This window comes from Equus przewalskii, chromosome 14 (genome assembly GCF_037783145.1).
Source record: "Equus przewalskii isolate Varuska chromosome 14, EquPr2, whole genome shotgun sequence".
Classification (NCBI taxonomy): Eukaryota; Metazoa; Chordata; class Mammalia; order Perissodactyla; family Equidae; genus Equus; species Equus przewalskii.
In genome coordinates, this window is record NC_091844.1 from 74,492,327 (window position 1) to 74,518,094 (window position 25,768).

The 25,768-nt window shown below is 58.7% G+C and overlaps 1 protein-coding gene across 4 annotated transcripts; it reads left to right on the forward strand.

Moving 5' to 3' along the window:
- The first annotated feature begins 548 nt into the window (after positions 1-548).
- Positions 549-25,069, forward strand: SDC1 (syndecan 1). 4 transcript variants are annotated; one of them, XM_070574345.1, is made up of 5 exons: positions 549-971; positions 20,030-20,111; positions 21,303-21,784; positions 22,601-22,736; positions 22,918-25,069. In XM_070574345.1, the coding sequence occupies exons 1-5, from the start codon at positions 906-908 to the stop codon at positions 23,085-23,087; spliced, it is 936 nt and encodes a 311-aa protein (XP_070430446.1). In that variant the 5' UTR covers positions 549-905; the 3' UTR covers positions 23,088-25,069. The 4 variants fall into 4 exon arrangements, with proteins under 4 accessions (XP_070430446.1, XP_070430444.1, XP_070430447.1 ...); XM_070574343.1 differs by lacking the exon at positions 549-971 and adding an exon at positions 6,221-6,377; XM_070574346.1 differs by lacking the exon at positions 549-971 and adding an exon at positions 6,733-8,021.
- Positions 25,070-25,768: the final 699 nt, after the last annotated feature.

Sequence of the window (25,768 nt, forward strand, 5' to 3'; positions counted from 1 at the left end):
TTTTTTACAGCCTCCTGAACGTGTCCAGCTGTTTAAAGTAAGGCCCTGAGTTCCCAGCACTTTGGGGAGTGCTGGCAGCACGAGAGCGCATGTGGGAACCCGTGCTGGCGGAAGGGGGGACGCAGGGAGCCCCATTGGCAGCCAGAGGAAAGACGAGGGAGGGATCCACCGGTTTAAAGCCCCATCACCTCTGGGCCCCATAGAGCCCCAGAAAGTGGTCCCTCCCGCCGGGATCTGGGAGTCCAACGCACCTGGAGAGCGCTCTGTGTCTACGCCCAGAGGGCGCTGCAGACTGGCAGCACAGTCAAGGACCAGTTACTACCCTTCCCGCCCCTCTCCCGGACCGAGCCTCAATACCCTGGGCCGGGAAGGGAGCGGGTCCGCCCGGGCCGCCACCACCCGGGAGCAGGGGAGCCGAAACACTGGGAGCCAGCGCCTGCTGGGATCGACCACGGCTCCGGAGGAAGGCGAGGCTCCGGCCCGCGGGGCGGAGGCGGAGCTAGGGCGCCGGGGGTGGGGCGTTCCGAGGGGGCCGGGCCGGGTGGCTCAGGGGGCGGGGTCCTAGGGGGGTGGGGACTGGGGCTGGCCCAGAGACCTGGTGAGCTGGGGGTGGGGGGCTAGTTTTTGCAACGGCTTAGGGCCTGTGGGTTTATTATAAGGCGGAGCTCGGCGGGAGAGGTGCGGGCGGGAGCCGAGGCAGCCGGAGAGGAATCCAGCAGTAGAGAGCGGACTGCAGCCGGCCACCCCGTAGCCCTCGCCTAGGACAGCCGCGCGCTGGGCATCGCCCGAGGGATCCGCGCGTAGCGCAACCGGCCGAGCCGACCCGGAGCCCCGCACAGTCCGCGCAGCGCCGCGCAGCCCCGACCCGCGCAGCCCGCCGCGCTCCCGCCGCCGGTCCGGGCAGCATGAGGCGCGCGGCGCTCTGGCTCTGGCTCTGCGCGTTGGCGCTGCGCCTGCAGCCGGCCCTCCCGGTGAGTGCGGCCCGGGGCCGGCTGGGAGGCGGCGGGAAGCCGGGGCTTGCAGACCCGCCGATGCCGGCGGCGGCACGTGGAGGGGGAGGGGAAACGGGGACTTCCCTTCTTCCCGCGCTAGCCCAGCGGGCCTGGAGACCGCGAGCCCCGAAATCAGGACTCCCGCCCCTATTGTCTCCGCCGTCGGTGGGCGCCGCGCGGGTTCCGTCGTTCCCGGCCGGGGACTGGGGCGCCCTGGGGAGCGGAGCCTGCGCCGGGGCCCTGCGCTCAACTATGAAAAACGGCTCCACGTTCATCCGAGCCCGCCAGCCTGCGGCGGCGCCCGGGGTCGCCGGCTCCCACCCAGTCACCCCGGGCACCGCGGCCGCCGAGCCCCCCGCCGGTGACCCGGGAGGATGCAGTGACCGCGGCCACAACGCCCCGCCCGCAGACCCTAATTCAAACCAGACTGCCGAGCCCGGGCGCCCGGCCCCTTCGGCGGAGACAAGTTTGGGCGCAGCGGAGCCGGCGCGGGAGCGGGCAGGAGCGTTTGCCAAGGAGCCGCAGCCAGGGCGAGGGCTAGGGCTGCGCGGGGGACGCGGGCGGGCGGGCGGAGGTGGGGTCCTCGGCCTTCGGTTTGCTGCCCTGGGGGAGCCGGGCCGAGCTGGCACCAGGAGGTTCCGGGAAGTTGGCCCCAGAACGCTAGAGACCTGCAGGAACCCAACTTCTGGGCTGCTGAAGTTGTGCTGCCCGCGGAGGGGCGCGTGCCCGTGCTGGGCACCGCCGGGGCGGGCCGGCGGCTTCCACGCGAGTGGACCCCGGAGTGGCTCTTCCCCTCCCCCGACCCGGCTTTGTGCTGGAGCCGCGCGGAGGGAAGGCGGGTCCCTTGGCCCGCCCAGTGGAGCTGGGGGAAAAGAGGGACAAACGTGGAGCTCGAGGCTGGAGCGAGGCCTTTGGGTAGGACTCCAGCATCCACCTTTGGCTAGGGGTGGGACTCCTCTAAAGAGAGACCTGGCCGACAAGAGCATCCCGAGGGTCCCCAGAAAGTGATCTCCCGCCCCAGCCGCCGTCCCCTCGCCCGCCTTCCCCAATGGGGGCGCTTTGTTCTTGGCCCCTGTAACCCTTTCCTGGGAACCGCCCAGCAGCGCCGGGCCTGACGTGGGCTGGGACCTGGGTGGCCGCCAGGTGTCAGCGCTGGCCATCCGGTGCCCATGTCCACCCCCACCCGCCACACCCGGTGCTAGAGTCCCGGGGTCCTCCCCGCGGGCCGGATCGGCCATCCGGCCATCCCCCGGGATGCAGAGGGGAGGTGCAGAGCGAGGGGCTCTTCCCCTTCCGGAAGTGGCCGTCTCTCGCCACCACATCTCGAGGGCTCCACTTCCCTAGCTCTGGCAAAGCGAGGCACGTGGGCAGGGAAGGAGCGCAAGCCGAGGGGGAGGAGGTACCTCCCTGTGGCATTTGGAGGAGGCTTAGCAATGTCAACCCTCTGTAAGCGGGTCCCTCTAGAATAGTAGTAGGTACCAGTAATTGAGAACTTCGAGGTATGTTACAGGTCTGCCGCAGGTGAAGTGTTTTCCAGGCTGATCTGTGAAGTGCTCTGCCTGCTTTCTAGGTGACTGTTGTGCTTGGAAGCATTTTGAAGTCCAGGAGAGGGTCCCTGAGCCCTCTTGAATTGCTGAGCTGGAGTGTGGAGGGGGGGTGCGTATCTCCGGGGGGACGTGGGGAAAGATGGGATTTCTGAGCTGGGTCGCCAGTGCACTCCTGGCTTTCAGGTCCAAGAAGCTGGCGTCTGGCTCCTCCTCAGCTCTTTCAGGCTATGGCTTCTGTGGGACTCAGACTGTGCCTTGAACTGTGGTTAATACCCTGGAGAAGGCAGTGGAGCCGCTTGGCTTACCTGGCTGCTCCACTCTCTCCAGGCCCAAGACAGGGCCTCAGCAGTAGTCCACCTGTTTCTAGCCAGAATTGGGAGGAGTGGTGGTGGTGGTTCCCCTCCCCGCTGTGGGTGAGGCTGGCATTCCTGTGAGCTGGGATCCCAGAGCCCCCGTTGATACCGGGGAGGCAGATGGGATTTGGGATTCTCTGTGGCCACGTCTCCCAGAGTTTTCTGTGTGCTGGGGCAGGGCAGATGCTGCAGTATATGGCATTTTTTCTCGCCTAGAAACTTTGGCACATTATGGAGACAGAAGGTCAAGGAGACAGTTGAGTCTCAAGGGGGAAAGGAGGGAGAGAGGGAGGGAAGCTTATTAGAGTGGATGGTGGGAGGGCTTCCTAGAGGGGGTGGTTGAGTCGAGCCCAAAAGCGCTAAGCTTCGGAATCAGACTCTGGCTTGGAGCTTACGTTTTCTTTTTTCTTTTATAAAGTCTCTGTAAACTTTTATAAAGTTTCACTTCTCTTTCCGAGCTCTGTCCTCTCCCTCTTACTGTTGGTGTCCCAGAGGCCTCCTCCACCCTCTTCCTAAAAGAAATGTTTGCCTAAATGGGAGAAGGTGTCCACAGGTTACAGATCTGGCCCTCTCCCACAGATCACTTTGGCCCCACTGGGAAGCAGGTCAGAAGCCTCCCGGGGACCATGAGGTAGGCCATAATCCTGGGCGCCTAACTTTGAATGGGCAAGGGAAGCCTGCTGGGGCAGAGGTGGCTCAAAACCACTCCCAAGAGACGAGAACAAGTTTGTCTGAAAGGGTTTTTGTGTGTGCGTGTATTTCCCTTGGTCTTTTGTTTCTGTCATGTAAGAAAAATGGCTTGTTCTGGAAAGCTATTTGCTGTTTTCCTCTCTTTCTCTCTTCTCTTTCTTGAAAGGCATAAAATCCCTTTTTGCCTTAATTATGGGGGCTAGTAGAGACATTTCCCAAGGGCCTGGCAGATGGGGGTTGGGGAGGCACTAACCGCCTGGCCTGGGCTCAGAGCCTCCTAGAGGTGATGTCACTCCTGGCTTCAGCTCCACAGGGAGGGTGGAGCCAGCTTAAGTCTCTACCTGTGGCTCATGGTGAGTCCAGTAAAATCTCATTAACCCAGATTGGTGAGGAGAGGGATAAGAAAGGAGAGGAGCCTGGAAAGAATTAATGAGAAGCTTAAATTTTGGAGTCTTTTGTAGAGGAATGTTTTTTTTACTGCAGCAGAATTCTGAATTCTCTTGGGAATGAGGGATCCTTGGTATCCAGGTTTTTTTCCATGACCTAAGAATCAATATTACTCTCAAAAGTATTCTTATTTTGGGCAGGATTCTCTGAAATGTTTGCTCCCCTTCCTTTATTAACAAAAGAATACAGAGCATACTCTCCGGCGCCGGGTTCTCATTGTTGTCACTGTCACTGTGTTAGGTTATGGCATGTCTCCTGGCTTTACCCAGCTCCGAAGAGCACTTTGCCCCGGTGCCTCAGGTGGCTACGTTTGGAAATTTCATTTGCTCTTTTCCGTCTTCCATCCTGTCCGATAGCAGCCAAAAGAGGCATGTGTGTGCCTAAGTGTAGCAAGCAGCTTTTCAGTTGAGTTCTAATTTGCGCTTCTCTCGAGCAGCGCTAAGAAATGAATCAGATCCTTTAGAATTATTTCTAAGACAAGAGTTTTCAGCTCTGAGTAAGGGTCTCACCTGTGAGTCATGTTCATGGTCTATGATATGTGCATCTGGTGCCTTCATGGACCAGCTGGGACCCCTGCAGTATCCCTGCTTAGTACCTAGAATGACAGAGAGGCTGTCAAGGGAGGTGCTTACGGGCTCCCTCGGTAAACAGATGTGAATGACCTCTGGGAGGAAGCACCTGTTGACCCCATGTTCCGAGTTTCTCCACCTGACTTGAGATGTAAGTGACTTGCCAGTCATGGGTGGCCTGGACCTAGCGAGGCTAACTCACTATAAATCCTGACTGGCAAGGGTGCGCGTTCTTAGCTTGGCTCCTGTCTCCGTCTCTCCACCATGCCATATTTGGATTTAGTGTCCCCGCCTTAGCACATCCCTACCGCCTGGCAGGCTAGAAACAGCTTTGGGTTAGGGAGAGCCCCAGAATCGAGGCTCGGCTCTGCCACTAATTAACCACGTCATCTCGGGTGAGTCACTTCACTTCCAAGTCTTGATGTCCTGTGCAAAGCGGACATCATACCTGTTCTCCCTGTCCTCATTGTGTCATTTGCGTGTTCATTTCATAATGAACGCGTGAAAGTGTTTGGTAATGAAAGCGCCAGAGGAAAGTTAGCTGTCGATATAACTAGGGTCACCTGACACTGAACGCCTACTATCGAGTGCTCAGTGCTTTCCCTACATTCTTATTTAATCGTTACCCCAAATCGTTACAGTGTGAGTCGTTGTTCCCATTTTGTGGATGAAGCCTGTAGAAGTGAGCCCCTCCAAGGGGCCATCGTGGTAGAACCAGGATTACTATGTATGTGTGTACACATGTGTATGGCATGAATAAGTCGATGGACTGTCCAGTCAGCCCCATGAAACCTAGCCTATGGGGCTGGCTGAACTCTGCAAAGCCCCAGTAGGTATTTGCTGTTCCATTCCGGAGAACCACGGGTGTGTATATTTTGGATGGAGGGGGCGTTGGGCTGGGCTGAGCTGGCCTGAACAGTGCCTTTTGGCAAACTCTGAGCATTGGCAGCGTCCTGAGCTTGGGTTGGTGTCACCTGATGGTTGCTTAGGGACAGACAAGAACCCTAAGGATGCCCAGGAAGCCTAGGTCAGGAAACGCTGGGACGCACAAGGGCAGGGTGGGGAGTGTGCACCCAGGGCTGGTACCCATGCGAAGACCAACTTCCTTGGCTTGGTGCCAAGTGGCCTGACCTCCCCCTCTGCAGTGGAGAGGGGCATACTTTCCCCCGTATTGGTCCCCCAGGGCAGCGGCCAGCCTGCACTGACTTTCATCTTGGGCACTGGGGGGACATTTGTGGAATTAGTATATCCTTTTTTAAGCCAGGGAGGCGAGCGCCGTGGCACAGGTGGGGTTACCAGAAGCCAGGACTCCTGGCTCCAGTGCCAAGTCCCACCCGCGGGCCCCTCCACCGCCAGGTCCCGCTGCGGGAGCAGCCACATGAGGAAGTGGTCGTTAAATGATTTCTAGTTCCAGAACCCTGGTAGTTTTATAGAACAAACTATTTCCTGATTTCCTCCTTCTTTTCAACAACCAATTTTGGAGTCTTGGGTTGAAAGCCCCCCCTTAAGGGCCTGCCTAAGTGTGTCTAGAGAGGAGGAATGGGATTAAGGGAGTCTGTGGAAAGAGGGCTTTCGGCGCCAGGCTCCCACACCCTGGAACAGGTTCAGCACGGTGTCATTTCCCTCTCAGCTGTTCCAACAGAGGTTGGGCTTTCGATGGGAGCTGCTTTCTGGAACTTCCCTCCAGGCGGCCATGAGGGCCCTGACAGGCCGAGGGAGGGCATGCACGCCTATCCTCCCTCAACGCAAGGAGGTGTATTGGGGGCGCAGGCCACAGAGGTGAGGCCACGGAGGCAAGACCCTGCGCTCAGGGTCACTTCAGCAACTATGCAACTTCCAGCTCCAGGTGGACCTGGGAAGGCCCCTCCACGGTCCCCCTGGAAGGCCTAGCTTTATCTGCGTGATGGTACCTTCTGCCTGTCCTCCGGAGGCTTAGACTGGGTGGGGAGTTGGCACTGGAAGGTCCCCAGCATTCCCAAGCCCGGGATAGGGGCCCCTAGTCAGCTCCCCTGTGCTTGGTGCTGGGGCCCCAAAGGAGGGGGTGGTGTGGGGTGGCGGGGGAGGAAGGTCTAAGCTTCCTCTGGATCCTGTCCTGCTGCCTGTCATGCGGGCAGGGATAGGGAGCCGGGGAGCCTGGGAGGGCCTGCCAGTGTGGGGAGGCAAGCTTACAGGGGAGGGCAGTGCAGTGGGCAGACTCAGGGCCTGGGGCCATTGGTCGGGAGAGGGGAAGCCTGGTGGCTAGACCTGCTCCTGGACTCAGTCATCTGCCCAGTGATGTTTCCTGTTGACTTGTGAACTGGGAGGATTCCAGATGCGTCCCCTTCTGCTTCTGGATCCCCTTGAGGGGCTCTATCCTCTGGGCGTTTATGGCTCTGTGGGCCGCCTAGTTATCTGTAGAGGCAGCTCCCCCTCTGGCCTTCAGCCCTGGGAAAAACTCCTCTTCCCCGTGACTCACCTGAGGGTTGCAGCCCCACGAGAGGCCGTGTGAGCATGTGTGTGTGTGCGTGTGTACCCATATGTGGGTATGTGTGTACACACACACACACATAGGTGTGGGGTGGTGGGCCACAGCATGGGTTGCAGCTATGGCTGGGCTTTGCCTGGGGGGTCGTGACTCGATTTCCCCATTGGGCTTTCCTGCTGGTTAGATTGCAGTCTGAGTTTTTGGGGAAACCTGGTCACCACCTGTCTGCAACTTCCTTCTCAGAAACCAGGAAGCTGTCTTCCTCTCTCCCTCCCTTTCTGGCAGTCTCTTCCCTTTTTACCTGTAGCTCTGACATACCTCTGTCCCTGGCTTTAGAAGTCTGTGGAAGTTATTCCTGCAGAGAAGGGCAACCAGGACACCTGTCCTTCCTAGTCCCAGTTTAGCCCCCGACTGTGTGGCTTGGGCAGGTCATTGCCCCTCTGTGCCTCAGTTCCCCCATCTGCTCAAGGGCTCCTTTGCCTTCTTCAGCTGTGACAGCCATGTGGTTGCAGAGAGACCTTGTCCTGGGGAGGGTGGAGGTGGCATTGGGGGACTTGGCAGGGGCTCAGGGTCCCCCACCATTATTCCTCTGGGGACTCGAGGGAACACCAGCTGCCTGAGGGGTCATCTGTGGAGGTGGAGGTCAGGGCAGGCTGCTTGGAGGAGGTGGACTGAGAGCTCCGTGTGGGAACCAGAGGTGGATCCCCTGGGAAAGGTCAGGCTGGGGATGGGGGCGAGGTGGTGTTCTCTGCACACACCCAGGCATCCTGGCCACCTGCCCCAGGTCCTCTCATCACAGGAACGGAAGCCGTGTCGGGCAGGTTGGGGCAGTGGGGAAGGCGGGCATGTTTATCGCTCCACTCGTCAGCTGAGTCACGGTGCCAAGCCCACGGATCCTCCCCCGAGACTCACCCAACCAGCCTTGACTGTGAGCCCACTGTGTGCCAGGCATGGGGCGGGTGAGTACAGTGAGGCAGACTAGGGCTTGGGGGCCTGGCTTCCAGCCCTGGCCCTCCTCTTTACTGCTGAGTGACTGTGCATGGGCCTCTCTTGGCCTCAGTGAGTCCATCTGTGAAATGGGGGGAGGGGGCTGAGAGGCTGACAGGAGGTCATACACAGAGGTATATGTGACCTCTGGTGGCCATGTCACAGGACTGGTGGGCATCTGAGTGGATCCTGCCCCAGGAGAGTTCTGCCTCAAGCACTGGGGGGTCATGAGCCCTACCTGGTTGGATGGGATCTGCAGCCCAGAGCCTGGGCGCCTGCCATGTGTACAGCCCTGTGCAGGGGCACATGCAGGAGAGGGTAGGTGGCCTTTACTGAAACCAGACAGGAAGATTGGTTGGTCTGTGCAGACAGGCCAGAGGGACAGTGATATCTGAAGGTTGTGCAGACTGAGAAGGTTTGTCCCACAATATAGCAGTTTCAAGTCGGGAGCTCAGGCTGTAAGGCAGGACATTTTCTGGCCATGGGAATTGTTAAGGAAGCAGGTCCCCATGATGGGGCACTAGGAGTGACAGAGGCCACCAGTTCTGCTCTGGGACCACTCTTGGACACCATTGATCTCCAAAGGTGTCAGGAGAACTGTCCCGCCACAATGATGTTGACTCGATTCATAACCTCCCCCTTGGGGCTCCCGGGCATGTCCTTTGGCCAGAGTGGCCTCGTTGGGTGCCTTCTGCCCCCTCAGGAGGCTGAGAAGACAGGATTCGAGGACCTGGCCCAGGGAGGGAGGGACGTGGAGAGGTGGGAGGGAAATTTTAGAGGGCTGAGGTGCACTCGTCGTCCCCCCAGTACACGTGCCAGGCACCACGAGGACTTGAGGACTTGGCCTGCTCTTCCTGTGCCTCTGGCCCTGTGCTGGCCGCTGCTGCCCGGGGCCTCGCCCGACCTGGGTGGGGACTTGACTGTGACAGCCCCATGGCAGGAGCACAGCACTGGCTCTTCTCTCCGGTATCTTCTCAGCATCCCTGCTGCCCAGGAAACTCTCCGGGCCCTGGGGGTCCCATCTCTGGGGAGTGTCCCGGACGGATATTCGGTCAGGTTTGGGCTCGCAGGGCCCCAGGCTGCAGGTGCTTTGGGAGTCTCTGAGACTGTCATCGAGGCTGACGTCCCTCCAGCTTCTCCCTGGGGGAACCCCTGCGCTGTGGTGTTGCTGTCCCTGGTGACTGCATCCCCTCAGGGTGGGGCTTGGGGAGGGTCTGGGCAGCAAGACCTCCAGGCTGGCCAGGGCCTGCGAGCTGTGGCCAGGCTAGGAGAGTGGGCCCACTTGGGCTGAGTGAGGTCCTCAGGCTCTGCCCCCACCTCCCCTCTCTGCCCGTCTCAGGCAACTCCTGACCCGGGGCCTCTGTGGGGGGCAGGGGCCTGGGGGATGACCACAGGGGCAGAAGTTTCCCTGGGGCAGACTCAAGCCAGAAAGCCAGGCCCGAGGTCTCCGTGGGTCAGTTTGAAGCAGTGGCTGAGGCATCCTGGGATCTGAGAATTGTGCAAAAAGCAGAGAGCCCCCGAGCTCACCCCCTCCTCTCCAGCCCCCTGTGGAATAGGATCATTCTTCTAGACATCCATCTAGGGGCTGGGTGGGCATCTGGTGGGCACCCTACTCCTCCTCTCCTCCCAGTGTAACGGCAGCAGCCTGAGCCTGAATGCCTGGGTCTGCCTGCCTTTGGGGTGGGTTCCAGGCCCAGCCTGGGGTCCTGAAGCCTTGGGGCTGGGCAGGCAAGGTGGGACCCAGACCTGGCTGGTTAGTCTGCCTTGGTTAGTTCCCCCTCAGGCCGGAGCAGAGAGGTGTTGTGTGGGGGCTGGAAAGAGCACAGGATAGGGAGTCTGAACGACCCAGATCTTATCCAGCTTCTATCACTTCCTCCCTCTGTAATCTCAGGTACGTTTCTTCACCTACGTGTAAGCCTCAGTTTCCTCGTCTGTAAAGTGGGGTTTTTCATATGCTGCCTCAGAGAGCTTTTGAAAAGAGCCAATGAAATAAAATATGTGGCATGATTGGGAGCCCTCTCCTTGCCTGGAGCTTAGAGTAGCAAGTCTGAGAGAGCTTTGGGGCTCATTGTACTTGGGGAGACCCCTGGGGAGAGCCCCCGGAGGCTGTGGCTGAGGAAGGGGTACAGCCTGACCCTGCCTGGGTGTGTAGTCCCTCTTTGTGAATGGCTGGCTGGTCTTAGCCCGGTGTGCTGCCGTAACACGGTCTGCAAACATGGCTTTTGCCCCTTCTCAGAAATAAATGAGCCTTCACTGGCAGGCCAGACTTTGCTCTCCTCCTCCTGAGCCACTGCCAGGGGCTGCCTCCTGACCCAAGGAGGAGTGGGCTGGGCTGGCAGGCGGTGGGAGGAGGCCCATGAACCCAGGTACCAGGGCACCTCAGTGGGGGCTCAGGCCAGGCAAGCAGGGCCCCTGGCTGTGGGGAATAGTGGCCTATGCCCAGAAACGCAGATTGGAGGTTGCCCCAGAGAGGGAGCTGGGCCAGGCGGCCCCGCCCGTAGGTCCTCTTCCCTCTGCACTTGCCGTGTGCCGCCTCCATGGAAATGATGGCTGTTTTCCTTCTGAGGTAAGAGAGCCAGCCCTGTGGTCTTCATTATGAGTCTTCCTTGTGGCGGGTGGGTAACAGCATGCCTGCTGGGGCAAGACTGCCTGGCCTTAAACCCTCTCTAGCGCTTCAGTGGCTGTGTCCCTGGGACAAGTGACTTGTCCCCTTTGCTTCAATTTCCTCATCCATAAGATGGGTATGGTACCAGAATCTAAGGTTACTGTGAAGATTACGTTAATTCAGGTAAAGAGCTTAGACTAGTACTTGGTACGTAGTGCTCAATAAAGTAGCTGTGATTACTGTTTTTTTCCCAAGGCCTAATTCAGGTATTTCTATTTTTCAAGTGATTCCCAGCTCAGGGCAGATCCTTAGGTTCTTCCTTCCATTGCCACAACTGTCCCTGAGCCCTGGGTGAGGTGGTATGGTGATTTCCCCTTTCTGGGGTAATGCCGAGCTCCTAAGACTGGGGCTGCATCCATATCCCCCTTTCAGCCATCTTAGTGCCTACTGTGTGCAGATGCTGCTAGGGCCTGGGAGCTCAGTGCTGGGCGTTGGAGGCCGTGTGAACCTCCCGGCCATTGAGACGTCCCCTGGTGGAGGGCAGGCTGACAGTGAAGGGGCCTGGCTGCTTTGGTCCCGTTTAGGCTGGGGCCCCACCAGCAATCCAGGGAGTGAGTCCAGCCTCCTGAGACCCAGGCTTCAAAGAAAATTCTGCCCTCTATCACTCAGGCCAGAAAGTACCAGCTCCACTGTGCCCTAGCACCCCCCATGGGACCCTTTCAGGGACATTCTGCCCTTCCCGTGTCTGTCTGGGCTTCCAGCTTCAGTGCCTAGTCGGTCTGAATTGTGCTTTATCCCAGAGGCAGGTTCCCAGGCTAGCCCCTTATTCTCCTGTACGTGGGAAGAGGACTCATGAACATCTGGCTCAAAATAGGAGCAAAGGGAATTTAGTCTTTCTTTCCTGGGTGCAGGGTTGGCTGATGACCACATTTTGAAACAAGTTATAAAATTTGCTCTTGGCATCTTCTAGCCTCCCTTTTGTAATCCTTTCCTGTCTTCCATAGTTCCTACCCATCCCCAGTGCCCCAGCTCCAGAATTAGCCTCTCCCCCATATGGAGCTGATTTTCACTCTGGTGTGAGTGACTAGCCTCCCAGAAGCGTTTTCATTTTCAAGGGATACCCTGAAATCGCAGGGACGCTGATGGGAGAGATTTGGGTAATAAAGTGACCCCCCTCCCTCCATATGCACACAACTGGAGCCCTGGCTGGCTGCAGGTATCTTAAAGCTACAAGTTTCTGCCTCTTGAGGCCACTTTACTTAGCCAGAGCAGGGAGAGGATGTCTCTAGAAGCCCATGTGCCAGAGGTGTCAGGCCCCTACGCCAGTGGAGTTGGGGACTAATCACCTAGAGAGCAGTTCAAGGGGCCCTCGTTGGGAGCTGACGGGGATCCTGCACGGAGCTTCTGGCCTTAGCTGTCTCCTCAGGACAGCCAGGGCTGGAGGGACAAGGCTCTGGAGGCCTTGGCTGCCCCCTCTGTCCCTCTCTGTGGGTTGCCAGTTGCCATCCCCAGAGTCACCTTGATTTGGGACATCGTCCACACCCTGACTAGGCCATAGCACTCCTTGGGAAGTCAGGGTGATCAGACCCTGCCTCCCCCGCCCCCCACCTTGTTGCCATCTTGGGTCCTCCCCGTGCTAAGTACCAGGTTCATGGTGCGTCACCCCTTAGGTGGGCAGCCTGCTGTGGCTGCTGCATCTGGCTGCCCCTCGAGAGCAGGCCTTGATTCCCCAGGCACAGACTTGGAACGAGGAGCCCCCTTGCCTCTACTCGGCCAAGCCCTTGTTGTACAGATGGGCAACCTGAGGCAGAGCCTTTTCCAAGGTCACCCACTAGGTTGGGAAAGAGCCCAGGCTATAACCAGGCTTTCCCGAGAGCGGCTCTGGTCACTTTCCCCTGGCCACCCCTTGTCTGGCTCCCAGGCAGCACCAGGCGCGGGGGCTGGCTGGGCGGCCTCGCTCAACGCCCAGGTGGAATCCTGCCCTGCCTGGCCCGGGTTCTGGCAGGTGGAGAAAGTGGAGGAACTGGTCTTCCAGCCCCGCGGCCCCACACCCAGCCGTCAGCTGGGCCTGTTCGGAGACAAGTCCTGGCAGGCGGGCTGCGAGGCGGGCGCCAGCTCTGTGGAGGGCTGGGTATGAGGTGCTGGGGGCATTGATCGCAGCTGGCGCTGGCTACCAGGATCCTCCATCTCCCCTCCTTCAACACAGCCTGGCCCTGGGGGTCTTCCAAGGGGAAGCATGGGGCAGGGGGAGGGCTCTGTGACCTTGACCTCAGGTTTCCCACCTGTAAAGCCCTGGCATTTAGGGCCATGGGAAAGGCTACTGCATAGGGGTCTCCAAAGCCAGGTGCCATCTACCCCGGAATGCCCTGGAGCAGTGAGATCTGTTTCCCAGTGGCAGTGTGGGAACAGCTGAATGGATCTGTGTGTGTATGTGGGGGTGGAGGTGCACGCCCACGAGGTCCCCTGAAAGCGCTCCTCCCAGGGGAAGTGCTGACAGGGGTGGGGCCTTATTGGGGCCCTCAAGGATGGACATTCTCAGGATGGAGGGAGAAGAAGCCCCCTCTCCGCTTACCTGCCTGGTCACAGCCCCTCCCGCCCTGGGCCGTCCCCCGTAGCCCTCTCTGCAGGTCCCTGCTTGACTTGGTTGGTGGAGACACTGAGCAGATAAATCACTGTGCCTGTCAGGCCGGAAATGCTGGTACTGCCCCCAGGCTCCGGTGGGGCTCCTCCCTCCTGGGAGCCTCTTCAGTGAGGGAGAGATTTCAGGGTCTTGAGGCCAAAGCGAGGAGGTCTGTGCTGCCTCAGTGGCCTAAGCCTGTCTCCCTGGCAGCTCCCAAGTTAGGAAAGAAGGCTTTGGAGAGGAAGTGATTTGTCTCCTACCATTGCAACATCCTGGGGCAGGAGGGAGCCCAGTGTCTTCCTGGGCCCTGGTCCTGCTCCTCCCACCCACCCAGCATGGCTGGCTGTGGCCAATTTATCACTCACACACCACCCTGCCTCACTGATAAGGAATCGGGGCTACTGCTCCCAGATCCCAGTCTGGCCTGTCAGAGCCCCAAGGGAGTTTAGGGTTTCTTAGCTAAGCCCCTCTGTTGTCCAGGTGGGAACAGATGCAGAGAGAGGCAGACAGCTGCCCAGGTCACCCTGCTAGGGAGCATTAGAGCTGGCCCTCACCCTGGGGCAGCCACCCGGGACCGGTCTCTTTCTCCCTTGACATCTCTGGTTCTGATCCTTTCCCTGAGATCCTTGATCCAAGATGCTTTGAGTTTGACCCACCTGGCCCCTCTGGTCCGTGCTTAGGCCATGTTAGCCAGAGCTAAAGGCAGATGACCCTCGACACAAGGGATGGCAGAGTCACAAAGCCCACTGCTTCAGGGCACCAGGTGGGCCACAGGAGTGGAGCTGGGTGTTTGGCAACATTCTCTTCCCCTGCCACACCCCGGGCAGGCAGGTACCCCTGGAAGATGGCACCAAGGCTCTGCAGCCCCTGCTGCCCTCCCCGGCCCGTCGGCCTCACCTGGGGATCCACCCGGGCTTCTTAGCATCAGCAGCTCTCTCCTGTTCGCGTCTGTTGGTTTCAGCCAGGTCACTGCATTGGGCCAGCCGCTGGATGGGAAGACCGCTCCTGGAGTGCCAAGGAGGTCCTCGGCCCTGGCAGGACAGAGGCTCAGCCCAGCTTCAGGGAAACACGGCTCTTGCTTTTCTTTGCTTCCTTCTTCTTGCACTGCTGGGTATCGGGTGCCTCTTGAGGTTCAGCGGTTCCCCCGGCTCCACAGTGAGGCCTGTTCCACAGACTGGGCAGGTACTGTCGTATACTGTCTGCAGAGGTCACTTTGATCACTTTGCCCCTAGAGCTTGTTTACGGGGCTCTGTTGCTATTTGATGCCTCTTCTTTGAATACTGGACTCAGTCAAGGGACCTGAATGGGGGGTCTCTACTCTCCACTCCTCCCCAGTGTCCAGCCCCTTGGCTACCCTGGGCAGGCCTTTTCCTGTCCAGACTATTATTCTCCAAGAGCGGTCTACAGACCGCATACAGGAGCTGGGAGCTTGTTCAACTTGCAGAGTCCTGGGCCTTTGCCCCAGGCCACTTGAGTCAGCGTCAGGGATGGAGCTCAGAAGACTTCATCTCGATCAGGCTCCTTGTGATTCTTAGGGACGCCCAAGAAGAGAGCCCCTAGCCTGGACACAGGTGACGGTTTGGATGTCACCTTCGACCAGTCTGGCATCTTGATGCTCAGGTGTGGGGTGAAGGCTGGAGTTCTGTAGCTCAGACACCTCCACCCCCAAGAGTTGTGAAGTCTGGGGGAGGCGGAATCAGCCTGTGTCCCTTAGATCCATGGATCTCACCAAGGAACTGAGGGGGGTAAAATTTTCTAAAAGACCCTGGATCTCTTTTTAAGCCTTCTGAGGACACCTCCTGTCACACAGGATCTCGATGGGCATTGATCCTGCGTGACTATGGGGAACGCCTGCTGGTGACCCCACAGCCAGGGCTCCTGCAACAAGTTGGGGCCCCCTCCTCATCAGCCCCAGAGCCAGCACCAAGGCTGGCTGCCTTTGTTCAGGGGCAGTCTTTACCCTTGGCTTCCTGCATGACTAGTGGGCTTGTGGAGTCAGTGTCTCGGCCCTTACTGGAGCAGCCGGCGCTTCTGTCACCACACTGGGGCGGTTACGACCAACAGAGGCCTAAACCTCCCTTTACCAGTTGACACTGCAAAGGCTGCCCCACCATGGATGCCCTCAGCGCTGCCAAAGTTAGTGACTCAGGGCTGAGTGTGGTCTTATCCTCTTTGGGGTCTGCCTGGGGGCCTCAAGCCTCCACCCTAGTGTCCACCATAGGGTGCCCCTCTGTGGCCCAGTCTCCGCAGCTCTTCCTTCCAGAAGCCTCCTGGAGTGGGTGCGTGGCTGTTTGCCCTGGGACCTCACCAGGGCGAGGACAGACCATTTCTTACCCTCTTTTCTCCTCAAAGCCCCTGAATGATAGTCCCCCAAGTTTTGACACTGAGGGCCCTGTGAAATATCAAAGTCTGTGACCTCCTTACACAGTATTGTGCTTTTAGCATGTTTTGGTTAAAAAAGCAACACGATTCTTTGAACTCAGTAATGCTTTTTAAAGGATCTGTGTTTTATCCGTTACTCAAGTCAAGCAGCAGGTGCCACGTGTGAGTGGCTCAGGGTGTCGGGGGTTGGAAACCTGGTCTTCATGCCTGGTGCCTGTGGGTTGATGCAGTGGGCGGTGCAGGCCGGGAACCTCTCTGGTCAGCCTGGAGTTGGAAGTCCCTGGGTCCCCCATCTTCACTTGAACTCAGATGCTCACTGGTGTCCTGACTTGTGACCCTGCCAAGGAGCTTTCACACCCAAGGTGTCTTGGAGGAATGCTGCAGCACAGCCCCAGGCCCGCTCGGCTGGCCAGGGCGAGGGCTCTGCTTGCACAGAGGTTCCTGAGGAGGGTGGCCCTCGTTATGGCCCGTGCAGGATGCAAGCTGGTGGGACTTGGCTTGAAGCCGCCTTCTTGAAGCTTCTCTGCCAGCCCTCTGCCCACAGACTCCAGACCTGCTCTTGGGAATGGCTGGCAGCAGCATGGTGAAGACTTCAGCCCCTGGTAGCCCTGACCTTGTGCTTGTCCGTGCCATCCTCTCTGCACCCTCAAGCGCAGTGCGGGCGGGCACCTCGGTCCCTCGGCCACTGGGGCAGGGGTCGGGAATTCTTACTTGATGACTCTCATCCCCTGGCTCCTGGAACCTGCAGTCGTCGGGGGGAGCTTTAGGCAAGTTTCCCTTAAAACAGACGGGCCAGCCAGGGAAGACGGTCCTTCCGGGCTGGGGAGGGACAGATGGCAGGTGAGGAGAGCAAGCACTGCCGGAAGTCTGCAGACACTGCCACTGTCTGGGGGCCTCGAGAAGTCCCTCATCCTCTCGGAGGCTGAGTTCCTTATCTGTGGGAGATGCTATCCCAGCCCTGCCTGCCTCAAGTCAAGGGGGAATGGTGGAAAGGGTTTCTAAGGTCAGAGAAGATCTCCCTCCTTTCACCGCTCTTTCCTGCCACGCCAGAGCCCCGACTCAGGTCCCCTCTCTCGGTCCTTCCACACAGCCCCCCGTGACCAGGAGACTGGTGTGGTAGAGATGGAGATGGGTTGAGTGTTCTTTATCTTCCCTCTTCCCCAGCCTCCATGTGTCTGCAGCACGACCCCCAAACCCACTGGAGCCAAACCTGGCTTGACCTTTGAGGCGCTGGGCTTCCAGGGTTCTGCGCTGCGGGTGGGGAGGGAGCAAATTGGCCTTTGCTTTGAGCAAACTGACCGTGTGGAAGTTTAGACCTGACTTAGCACAAGGGTTTTGTTGTATGAAAAGCTGATTTTTCTGGGACTTGCAGAGGTCAAGTGCCCCCACTAAAGGTGTGGGCTGGGTTGTCTTGCCCTTCCAAGGCAGCTTGAGGTGGTGGTGTCCCCGAGCAGCCCTGAGCCATGGCCAAGCCGTCTTGGAAGGACCCAGGTGGGAGGCAAGGCTGAGGAGAGCCCACGTGAGGCCTTGGAGGCAGCTGGCCACAGGCTCTCAGCACAGCCGGGCTGCGGAGTGAAACCAAAATCTCACCCAAAACCCCAGAGTCAGCGGCACCTGCTGATCCAAGTTCACTCAGCAGTTTCTGCCAGTGTCCTCCCCAGGGAGCTGAGGCTGTCACGAAGGTTCAAGCTGGACGAGATTCAAGAGGTCACTACAGGCCCTCCCCTAGGTAGAGACCCAGCCCTGAGAGGGGAGAGGCTGCCCTGAGGCCTGGGAGCTGGTTTCAGTGGAGAAAGCATTTGCTTAAGAGCTTGTTGTGTAAATAAGATCACAGAGGGATAAGCCAGCAGAGAGGAGGAAACAAATTGATTTTAGGGACTGGACAGATCGAAAGTCTGATCTAGTCGTGAGAGAGGCCATGCTCTTGGGAATCTGCTAACCTGCTGGGGCTTCTCTGTGTAGGCGAGAGGCTGGGCCTCCCTGGGTCTTGGGCAGGGCCTCCAGGGCTGACAGGGTCCCCAGTGCACTGAGTTTTCTGCAGGCCTTAGTTCCCTCATCAGTGAAATAGGGCTGACCCGATGACTCTGGTTTCTGCAGCTGAGGCTGGTCTGGTTGGAGCCCTGATGGCTGCTCCAGGGCGAGCTGTCTTTCCAGGGGAGAGTCGGTGCATGGAAAAGATGCTCAGCCCCTAGGGCCTCCCCGGGCAGGAGCGGTTGGGCGAGGGTGAGGCGGGGTCTCAGTGACTGTGTGTTGGGGGTCCCTTGGATGCTTGTCCTCACCAAGCCTGCTGCCCTGTCAGGAGCATTCTGCCATGGGCCTGGGATGGGAGTATGTGGCCGTGCGGGTACCCACGCTGCTCCTGCCTAGTACACAGTATTCTTTTGCTATTAAAGGGGGACAGGGTCGGGGAGGGTAGGGACCGCTTTGGAGCTCTATGGAGGCAGGCCAGGTATTTGAAACACCACCTGGGACAGTATAGGCAGGATGTGGCTCGGGGTGTGGGTAGAGGTTAGGGACTGACTGTTCATTGTAGATGGGCCGTGACGGCTCAGACAGGCCCTTCTGAGGCCCAAACCCTTTTCCTGGGGGTGAGAGAAGTACAGTTTGGGTTTTGTAGTTTCAAAGGAAGTGCAGCGGTATTTCTAGCCTTGTGGCTTCTACACGTGTCTGAAGCTTCTCTCTGACCTGGGCCCTGAGGAGCCCCCACCTGGTCCAGCTCTGCGCCAGGCAGCCTCAGGAGCCAAAGGTCTTGTCTGTCCCTCCCTGCTCTGCTCCACTCAAGAGCCAAGGCCCTGTGGCCTGTGGCCCGGACCTGGCAAGGCCTCTGGGCCTGAGGAGGCCCCACTCCCTGGAGCCCAGCCTTGGGCGGGGCCTGCATAGAGCGTCTGTGAACCCGCTCCTTCTTGCCCCCTCTCCTGAAACCCTCCCCGCCTGTATCCCACCTCTTCACAGACAGGCCCCAGACCCTCTTCCCCGTGCTGAGCGTTCGAGCAGCTGCTGCCGTTGGTGGGGCGCTCACTGCGTGCCAGGCTCTGTTGGGTTCTTTAAGGGCATAACCTCATTGAGTTTTGGCAACAATCCTGGAATGTAGGTGTTATTATTGCCCCACTTTATGGATGGGGAGACTGAGGCCGTAAGAGGTTTAGTGATGTCCCCAAGGCCATTCAGCTAGTAAGTGGCAGAGGTCAGGATATCTCTAAAGCCATGTGCCCCGAACAGTGTGTTCTGCTTCATTCATTCATTTGTTCTTTATTCTGACCCCTGACACTGGGGCCCTATCGAGATGGACTGGGTCACAGGGTCATTTTGGTTAGTCTCCTTGCTGGACAGGACACTCCCACCCCTCCTGCCACCTGGCTGCTGGGTCCTCCCTCCCCACCCGCTGTCCTGGAGCCAGTGTTGGGGTCAGGGGTGGTCCCTCCTTCCCCCAGGGCTTCTGCTCAGGCCTGCTGGCTGTGTGTAGTGTGTCCCGCCTCCTCCTGGCCCCAGACCCCGGCTCTGCCGCTGGCACAGCCGCGCCTCGGGAATGTGTCTGCACTCTGCGCTGGCAGCTTCTCGGGGCTGGACCAGGCAGGCAGCATTCCTGGGGTGGCTGTTGGCAAACAGGGCCCGTTCCAGGCCTACAGCCCATTCGTTGATGCCTCCTTAGTGCAGGTCCTCTTCTAGATCAGCCTCATCCGTCCCCAGCCTGATGGGTGCCCCGTCCTTCCTTCCCCAAGTGGGCCTGGACCCAGTCCTTCCTGTGGCTAAGAAAACAGACTGGCTGTGGGAGGGAGCATCGTGGCCAGGCCAGGGGCTGTCCTGTGTGGGCAGACCTGCCTCAGCATAGACAACTCACCCCGGCCCCCTCCCCACATGGGGCCCTCGCTGTCCACACCCTGGTGCCCAGCATGCCTGGAGGCTGCCTCTCTGGAGCCAGCTCATTGTGGGATTGTTCCTGGGGCTCTTGAAAGCTCCTCAGTGGGGCAGAGTTGGCAATCTTGGACCCTGAAGCTCCCTGGCCAGTGGCCCCCACGACCTGATTTCTCAATGTGGGGTGGACTGATGGGGGCCACAGCCTGTGTTCCCAGTGATGGTGTCTTCTGTCTGCTCCCCTGTGAGGTCTGGGGCTCCGTCACCCATCTGAGTTTCTTGGGGTGCCCCTTCTTGTGTGTTTCTGCACCCCCAGCACCTAGCACTGAGCTGTGTTGTCACAGCCTTAGGGAATGTGTGGGAGGACTGCCCGAGCTGAGGGTCCTGAAGCCGCATATGAGGGCCTTCTTCCTGTGCTGAGTGAGCGTAGGGGGAGTGTACTCAGCTGGCTAGGATGGGGACCCTGGAATAGCAGGGCTCAGCTGAGGCTCCACTCATACCCTTTTCTGATCCTTTTCCAGCAAATTGTGGCCACAAATGTGCCCCCTGAAGATCAGGACGGCTCTGGGGATGACTCTGACAACTTCTCTGGCTCAGGTGCAGGTGAGCTGGCAGCAGGCTGTGGGTTGGGGGCCGTGGTCCCACAGCTCCCCCACTGGGCCCAAAGGGTGATGTTGGGGAAGGAAACGGGGTCCACACCGCAAGAAGAAAATGTGTTTGGGTGGAGGCATGAGTGTTCTGGGTCCCAGGAGGCCCCGGGGGCCACCTGCTACAGACAGACTTGGGCTCATATTCTCCTCTTTAACTCCCTGGGCAACCTTTGGAAGGTGGTTTGACTTCTCCAAGCCTCTGTTTCCTCATCTATAAAATGGGAATAATATCTTGACTTCATAAGGCTGTTGGGAGCTGTAAGGCAGCACAGAGCCTGGTGGGGTGTAGATCTGCGATAAATGTTCCCTTGTCTGCACTATGGCCCCTTTCCCTGGGGGAGCGGAATCCCTGAGCTGGAAGTGGTCAGGGAGGCGTCCCAGAAGAGGTGCTCTTGAGCTGGACCTCAGAAGAGGGCCGAGGGGCTGGCTCAGTGGCTCAGCGGTTAAGTGCACACGCTCCGCTCAGCGGCCCAGGGTTCGCTGGTTCGGATCCTGGGTGCGGACATGGCACCGCTTCGCAGGCCATGCTGTGGTAGGCATCCCACATATAAAGTAGAGGAAGATGAGCATGGATGTTAGCTCAGGGCCAGTCTTCCTCAGCAAAAAGAGGAGGATTGGCAGCAGATGTTAGCTCAGAGCTGATCTTCCTCAAAAAGAGGGTCGAGGCCATCATGGGGAAAGTGGGCTAGGCTGGGAGCTGGGAGGTAGGGCACAGGCCTCTGTTCTTGGGAGCCTAGGCCTTTCTGAGGGGAGGGCAAGTAGAGTAGAGAGGGGGCCAGAGAGGTGTGTGTCCTGGGGATGAGGCCCCTGAGGACGCTCCCACCCAGGGAGTGGGCGTCAGAAGTCAGAGGGAAAGTTCCTTCTCAGATGAACGTGGTGTCTAATGGCTCCAGAGACCAGGCTGTCCCCGGGTGCTTGCAGCAGGAAAGGGCAGCTCTCCTTGTCCATTTTCCAAAGTCGAGTTTACCCTCAGCTGGTTCTACTCCAGGGGACACAGCTTCTCACGAAAGGAAGGGTTTGCTCTACTGGCCTGGGAGTCAGAGCCGCAGGTCCTTGCCCAGCCCTTCTTCACAGCCTGAGCTTGGCTGGTCTAGATGTTCTGGGGCCTCTCCCACCCCAGCCACCTCTGCTTCTGGCCCTGCAGGTGCCCTGCAAGATCTCACCTTGTCAAAGCAGACCCATGCTGTCCAGAAGGACGTGGGTGTCCTGACGGCCATCCCCACGGCTCCAGAGCCCACCAGCACGGATACCATCGCCGCCTCTACCTCCATCGTGCCAGCCAGAGCGGCGCCTGAGGAGGGAGCGGTGGTGTACCTGTCAGGGGTGGAGCCTGGCTTTACCACCCAGGAGAAGGAGACCATCCACCCACCCAGTGAGACCACCCTGCACCCAACCACCCACCGGGCATCGACGGCAAGGGCCACCACAGCCCAGGGGCCTGGCACACTCCATCCACACAGGGCCGTGCAGCCTGACCACCACAAGACCTCTGTTCCCGTAGTACCTGACCAGCTGCTTGACCCTCACCCTCCCAGCGTGGCAGATGGAGGTCCTTCTGCCACCGAGAAGGCTGCTGAGGATGGAGCCTCCACCCAGCTTCCAGCAGGAGAGGGCTCTGGCGAGCAGGTGAGTGTCTGCCCACTGGAGTCATCTGTATTTCCTGGGACGTGGGGTGGCCGGATGGGGTGGCTCCTAGTGCCCGGCAGAGCACAGTGCGTCAGGGTGAGATGATCTGGTCCCTCTGGCACACCCAGCCCCCTGTGAGCATGTCATATTTCCCACCGTGAAGACAGTCTCATGAGGTTCCCACTTTCCTCTGCCCCCAGGGCCCAGCCCAGGGTGGGACAGACTGAACATGAGACCAGAGCAAAAGAGTCCTTCAAGATGACTGAAGGGCCAGCCTAGTGGCCTAGTGGTTAAGTTTGGCATGCTGTGCTTCAGCGGCCGGGGTTCAGTTCCTGGGTGTGGACCTACACCCCTCATCTGTCAGTGGCCATGCTGTGGTAGCGGCCCACATACAAAAATAGGAAGATGGGCAGTGGATGTTAGCTCAAGGCAAATCTTCCTCGGCAAAAAAAAGAGCACTGAAAAGAAGGCTTTCCAAACTTAGACTTAAGCAAGGCGCCTGCTGCAAGTGTAAAAGTACTAACAAGTCTTATTTTTTATCTCATAGTGTCATCATATAGTGTCATTTTAGTCTATTTATTTTCAGATGAAAACGTGCTTTATATCACTTGGTGGGATATCTCCACCACAGTCCAGCCAGGGCCCAGTGCGATGTGGCAAGAGGGGCCTGGCTTTGGGGTCCAGAGGTCCAGGTTTGGGTGTGTCTGAGCTGGTGGCAGCAGTGACCAGGGACTGCTTCTGGGTTTGGAAATCGAACTGGATGCTGCTGCTATCAGTGGCTTACCCCAGCCTGATCCTGTCTCTGCCCGCCCCTAGGACTTCACCTTTGACATGTCGGAGGAGAGCACAGCCGGGGCTGCAGTGGAACCTGACCAGCGGAAGGAGCCCCCAGTGGATCCTGAGGCTGCGGGGGCCTCACAGGGCCTCCTGGACAGGAAGGAAGTGCTGGGAGGTGAGTTTGCTCTCAGGTGGGTGGGGAAGGGGCAACTGCTGCTCTGGGGTGGGGGACTGTCGTTAGCCCTGGTGTGGGGCTGGCTACAGCCAAGGCCACCTCTGGGGCTGCCCGGTTGGGGAGGGACTGCTGCTCAGCCCCAGGAGCAGCTGAGCTGAGCTGGCCTGTCTGCCCACCCCAGGGGTCATTGCTGGAGGCCTCGTGGGGCTCATCTTCGCTGTGTGCCTGGTGGGTTTCATGCTGTACCGGATGAAGAAGAAAGATGAGGGCAGCTACTCCTTGGAGGAGCCGAAACAAGCCAACGGCGGGGCCTACCAGAAGCCCACCAAGCAAGAGGAGTTCTACGCCTGACGGGGGAGCACTTCTCCCCCTCTCCCTGCCACTCAGCTAGGCCCCCACTTGCCTCTTCCGTGAAGAACTGCAGGCACTGCCTCCCCTGCCGCCATGCCACCTCCCCAGCGCTCCCGGCCCCCCCAGCCAGCTCCCTGCCCGCCGAGTGCCGGGGCTCGCTGGGGGCTCTCCTCTGCTTCTCTGACTTCTGCCTGGAGACTTGGCGCGAGGGCTTTCTCGTGTATGACCTTTCCACCGCAGCCAGCACCTGGCATCTCACCATTCTGACTCAGTTTCTCCAAACAGGAGCAGACCCTCCCCAGGCCCAGCTCTGGAGAGAAAGGGGCCCCCACTTCTTTGGACCTGGATGGCCCGCGTGTCTGGGAGATGCTCGGGCTGAGGGCTGAGGGCTGGCACATCTGTAGCACTTACTGGTAGAGACCAACAGTCTCGGGGGCGTTTACCGCTGAGTGGCAGGGAGAGGAGTTCCGGGCTCCGTCAGAGTTCACTTTGCTTTGTGGGGAAGTCTCGTTTAGATATCCACTTGTTTTTGCACATGTTTCCTCTAGTTTCTTTGTTCATAGCCCAGTAGACTTTGTTACTTCTGACGTAAGTTAAATTGATTTGGTTACCCCCCATCCTGCTTCCCTCATCTCTGGTCAGGAGACAGTGTCAGGGTTAAGAAGACTTTTTTTTTTTTTTTTAACTAGAAGAACCAAATCTGGAAGCCAACATATAGGCTGTTTGTGTGTTGTCTCTGAGTTCGTCGCTCAAGTATGCAACAGGGTATGGAATGTCTATCAGTTGGCCCCACTGGTGGGCTGGCCGATCCCGGCTGCCACGGGCAGTCACCTCTTTGAGTGATCACGCCCATGTCCACGAACTCAGGGCCACGGCGGTGGCCTGGGCTGCTGCGATCAATGTTGAGAAGCCCGTGTGAGAACTGAGTCCTGGTGCCTCAGGCTGGGGTACGAGGGGAGAGGACTGTCGGGTGGGAGAGGTGGCAGGGCCCAGGGGATCTCCCGCAGCCTGGGCGCTTCCTTTGGCGCCACCTCTGGGCTATTGGACTCTTTCTCTTGGAAGGTGATGAGAGGGGTTTTGGGCACACCTGGCACTGAGCTGCTCCATGAAGAACCAGGTTCACCTGTGATTAGCTCCTGTGGCCCTGCCCTGGGCTGGAATCAGGAATGTTCCAAAGAGTGATAGTCTTTTGCTTTTGGCAAAACTCTACTTAATCCAATGGGTTTTTCCCTGTACAGTAGATTTTCCAAATGTAATAAACTTTAATATAAAGTAGTCGTGTGAACTCCACTCCCTTTTCTTCTCTCTGTGCTGGTTGTGTGGACGTGACCAGCCTTTTCTCGAAATACCAATGATATCGGGGAAACTTGGCTCAAAGCTCTGTGCCTTCCTCTTTCCCGTGGGGAGGGATTCTGGGGTCAGAGTCCCTCTGATTTGTTTTTTGTTGTCTTTGCTAAAATTGTGGCTTTTGGTAGGTTCAGCCAAGGTTATATAAGGCCTGATGTCAGTTTCTGTGTTGCCAAGCTCCAAGCACGGTCTCCTAAGTGGCTGAAGAAGCTGTGATGGCCCAGCACACCCTGACCTGAGGCCCGTGGCCCCTCGGAGACCTGGAGCCAAGGCCCCCCTCTCAGACCCCTTGCACAGTCCTCCTCTCACACCTCTGCTAGGCCCGGAGGCCCCGGCCCAGGGCTCCTGGGAGCTCCCGTGCTTGCTTATTTCATTTGACAACGTTCCAGGGGCTCTGTGGGCCGCTCAGAGGCGGGCGCCATCTGTGACTAAGAGAGGTGCACTGCCAAATGAAGGGAACCTGTGCCCTGTGTTCGACACTGGGACTTTCTGCCCGGAGTGTATGACTGGGTACGATTCGGGGGGTGGGGAAGCGGTCTGTGACCATGCTCGTCTCTGCTGGTCCAGGGGATGGCACCGAGCCTGTGGCTGGCCCGTTCGTGTAACTGTAATAAACAGTACTTGTCATTTTGGGCTGTGGTGGTGGTTGAGTCTCTTCTTGGCCTGGCCATGTCCTTTTCTGTGACCTCCTTGGGAGGAGGCTGGCTCTGGGCTGTGCTGTGGCTTGGTGAAGAACAGCAGGGTTAGCACTGGTCCCTCGGCTGGAAGGGGAGGCTGTGTCCCCCTGTGCCCTCCTCCTGCAGCTGTGTGTCAGGCCTGCAGCATCTCACCTCCTCCCGGGGCTCTCTGCCTTTCTCCTACCCAGCCCCTCGATCATTCCCTTCCTCAAGGACACGAGGCTCCCTACTACTGTCTTAAGTTTGCTAGCTGTTTGCTCATTGTCGTGTGACTCCTGAAAACTCACTAACAGATCCACTCAAGTGCCAAAGGTCTAAAGTCTACACAATAGGGAAAAACTAGAGAGATTCCTGGGGGTTGAGAAGTGCAGGGCACTGCGGGAACTCCCGTGTTCTGAGAGTGTCTAGCTGCCCTTTCCTTACCCAGAGTCTGGTCCGGGCTGCTGACCCCCACCCAGCCCCTCAGCTGCCCCTCCATGACAGGTCTCCCCACCTGGGGCCCTTGGCACCTGAGCTGCTCTCTGGCCCTGGGTGCAGGCCAACCCCTGACGTTAGACTCAGGTGTGTCCTTCTAGGCCCTGCACCTGCGGGTGGGGCAGAGACTGCGGGCTCCGGGGGCCCCTGCAAAGTGAATTCTACTCTCCTCTACACATTGTG

Coding starts and splice junctions, on each gene's coding strand:
- SDC1 (XM_070574344.1), top strand. CDS start 10,406: ATGAACCCAGGTACCAGGGCACCTCAGTGGGGGCTCAGGCCAGGCAAG. Junction 10,616..20,029: donor ATGGCTGTTTTCCTTCTGAG/GTAAGAGAGCCA, acceptor ATCCTTTTCCAG/CAAATTGTGGCCACAAATGT. Junction 21,785..22,600: donor GAGAGGGCTCTGGCGAGCAG/GTGAGTGTCTGC, acceptor GCCCGCCCCTAG/GACTTCACCTTTGACATGTC.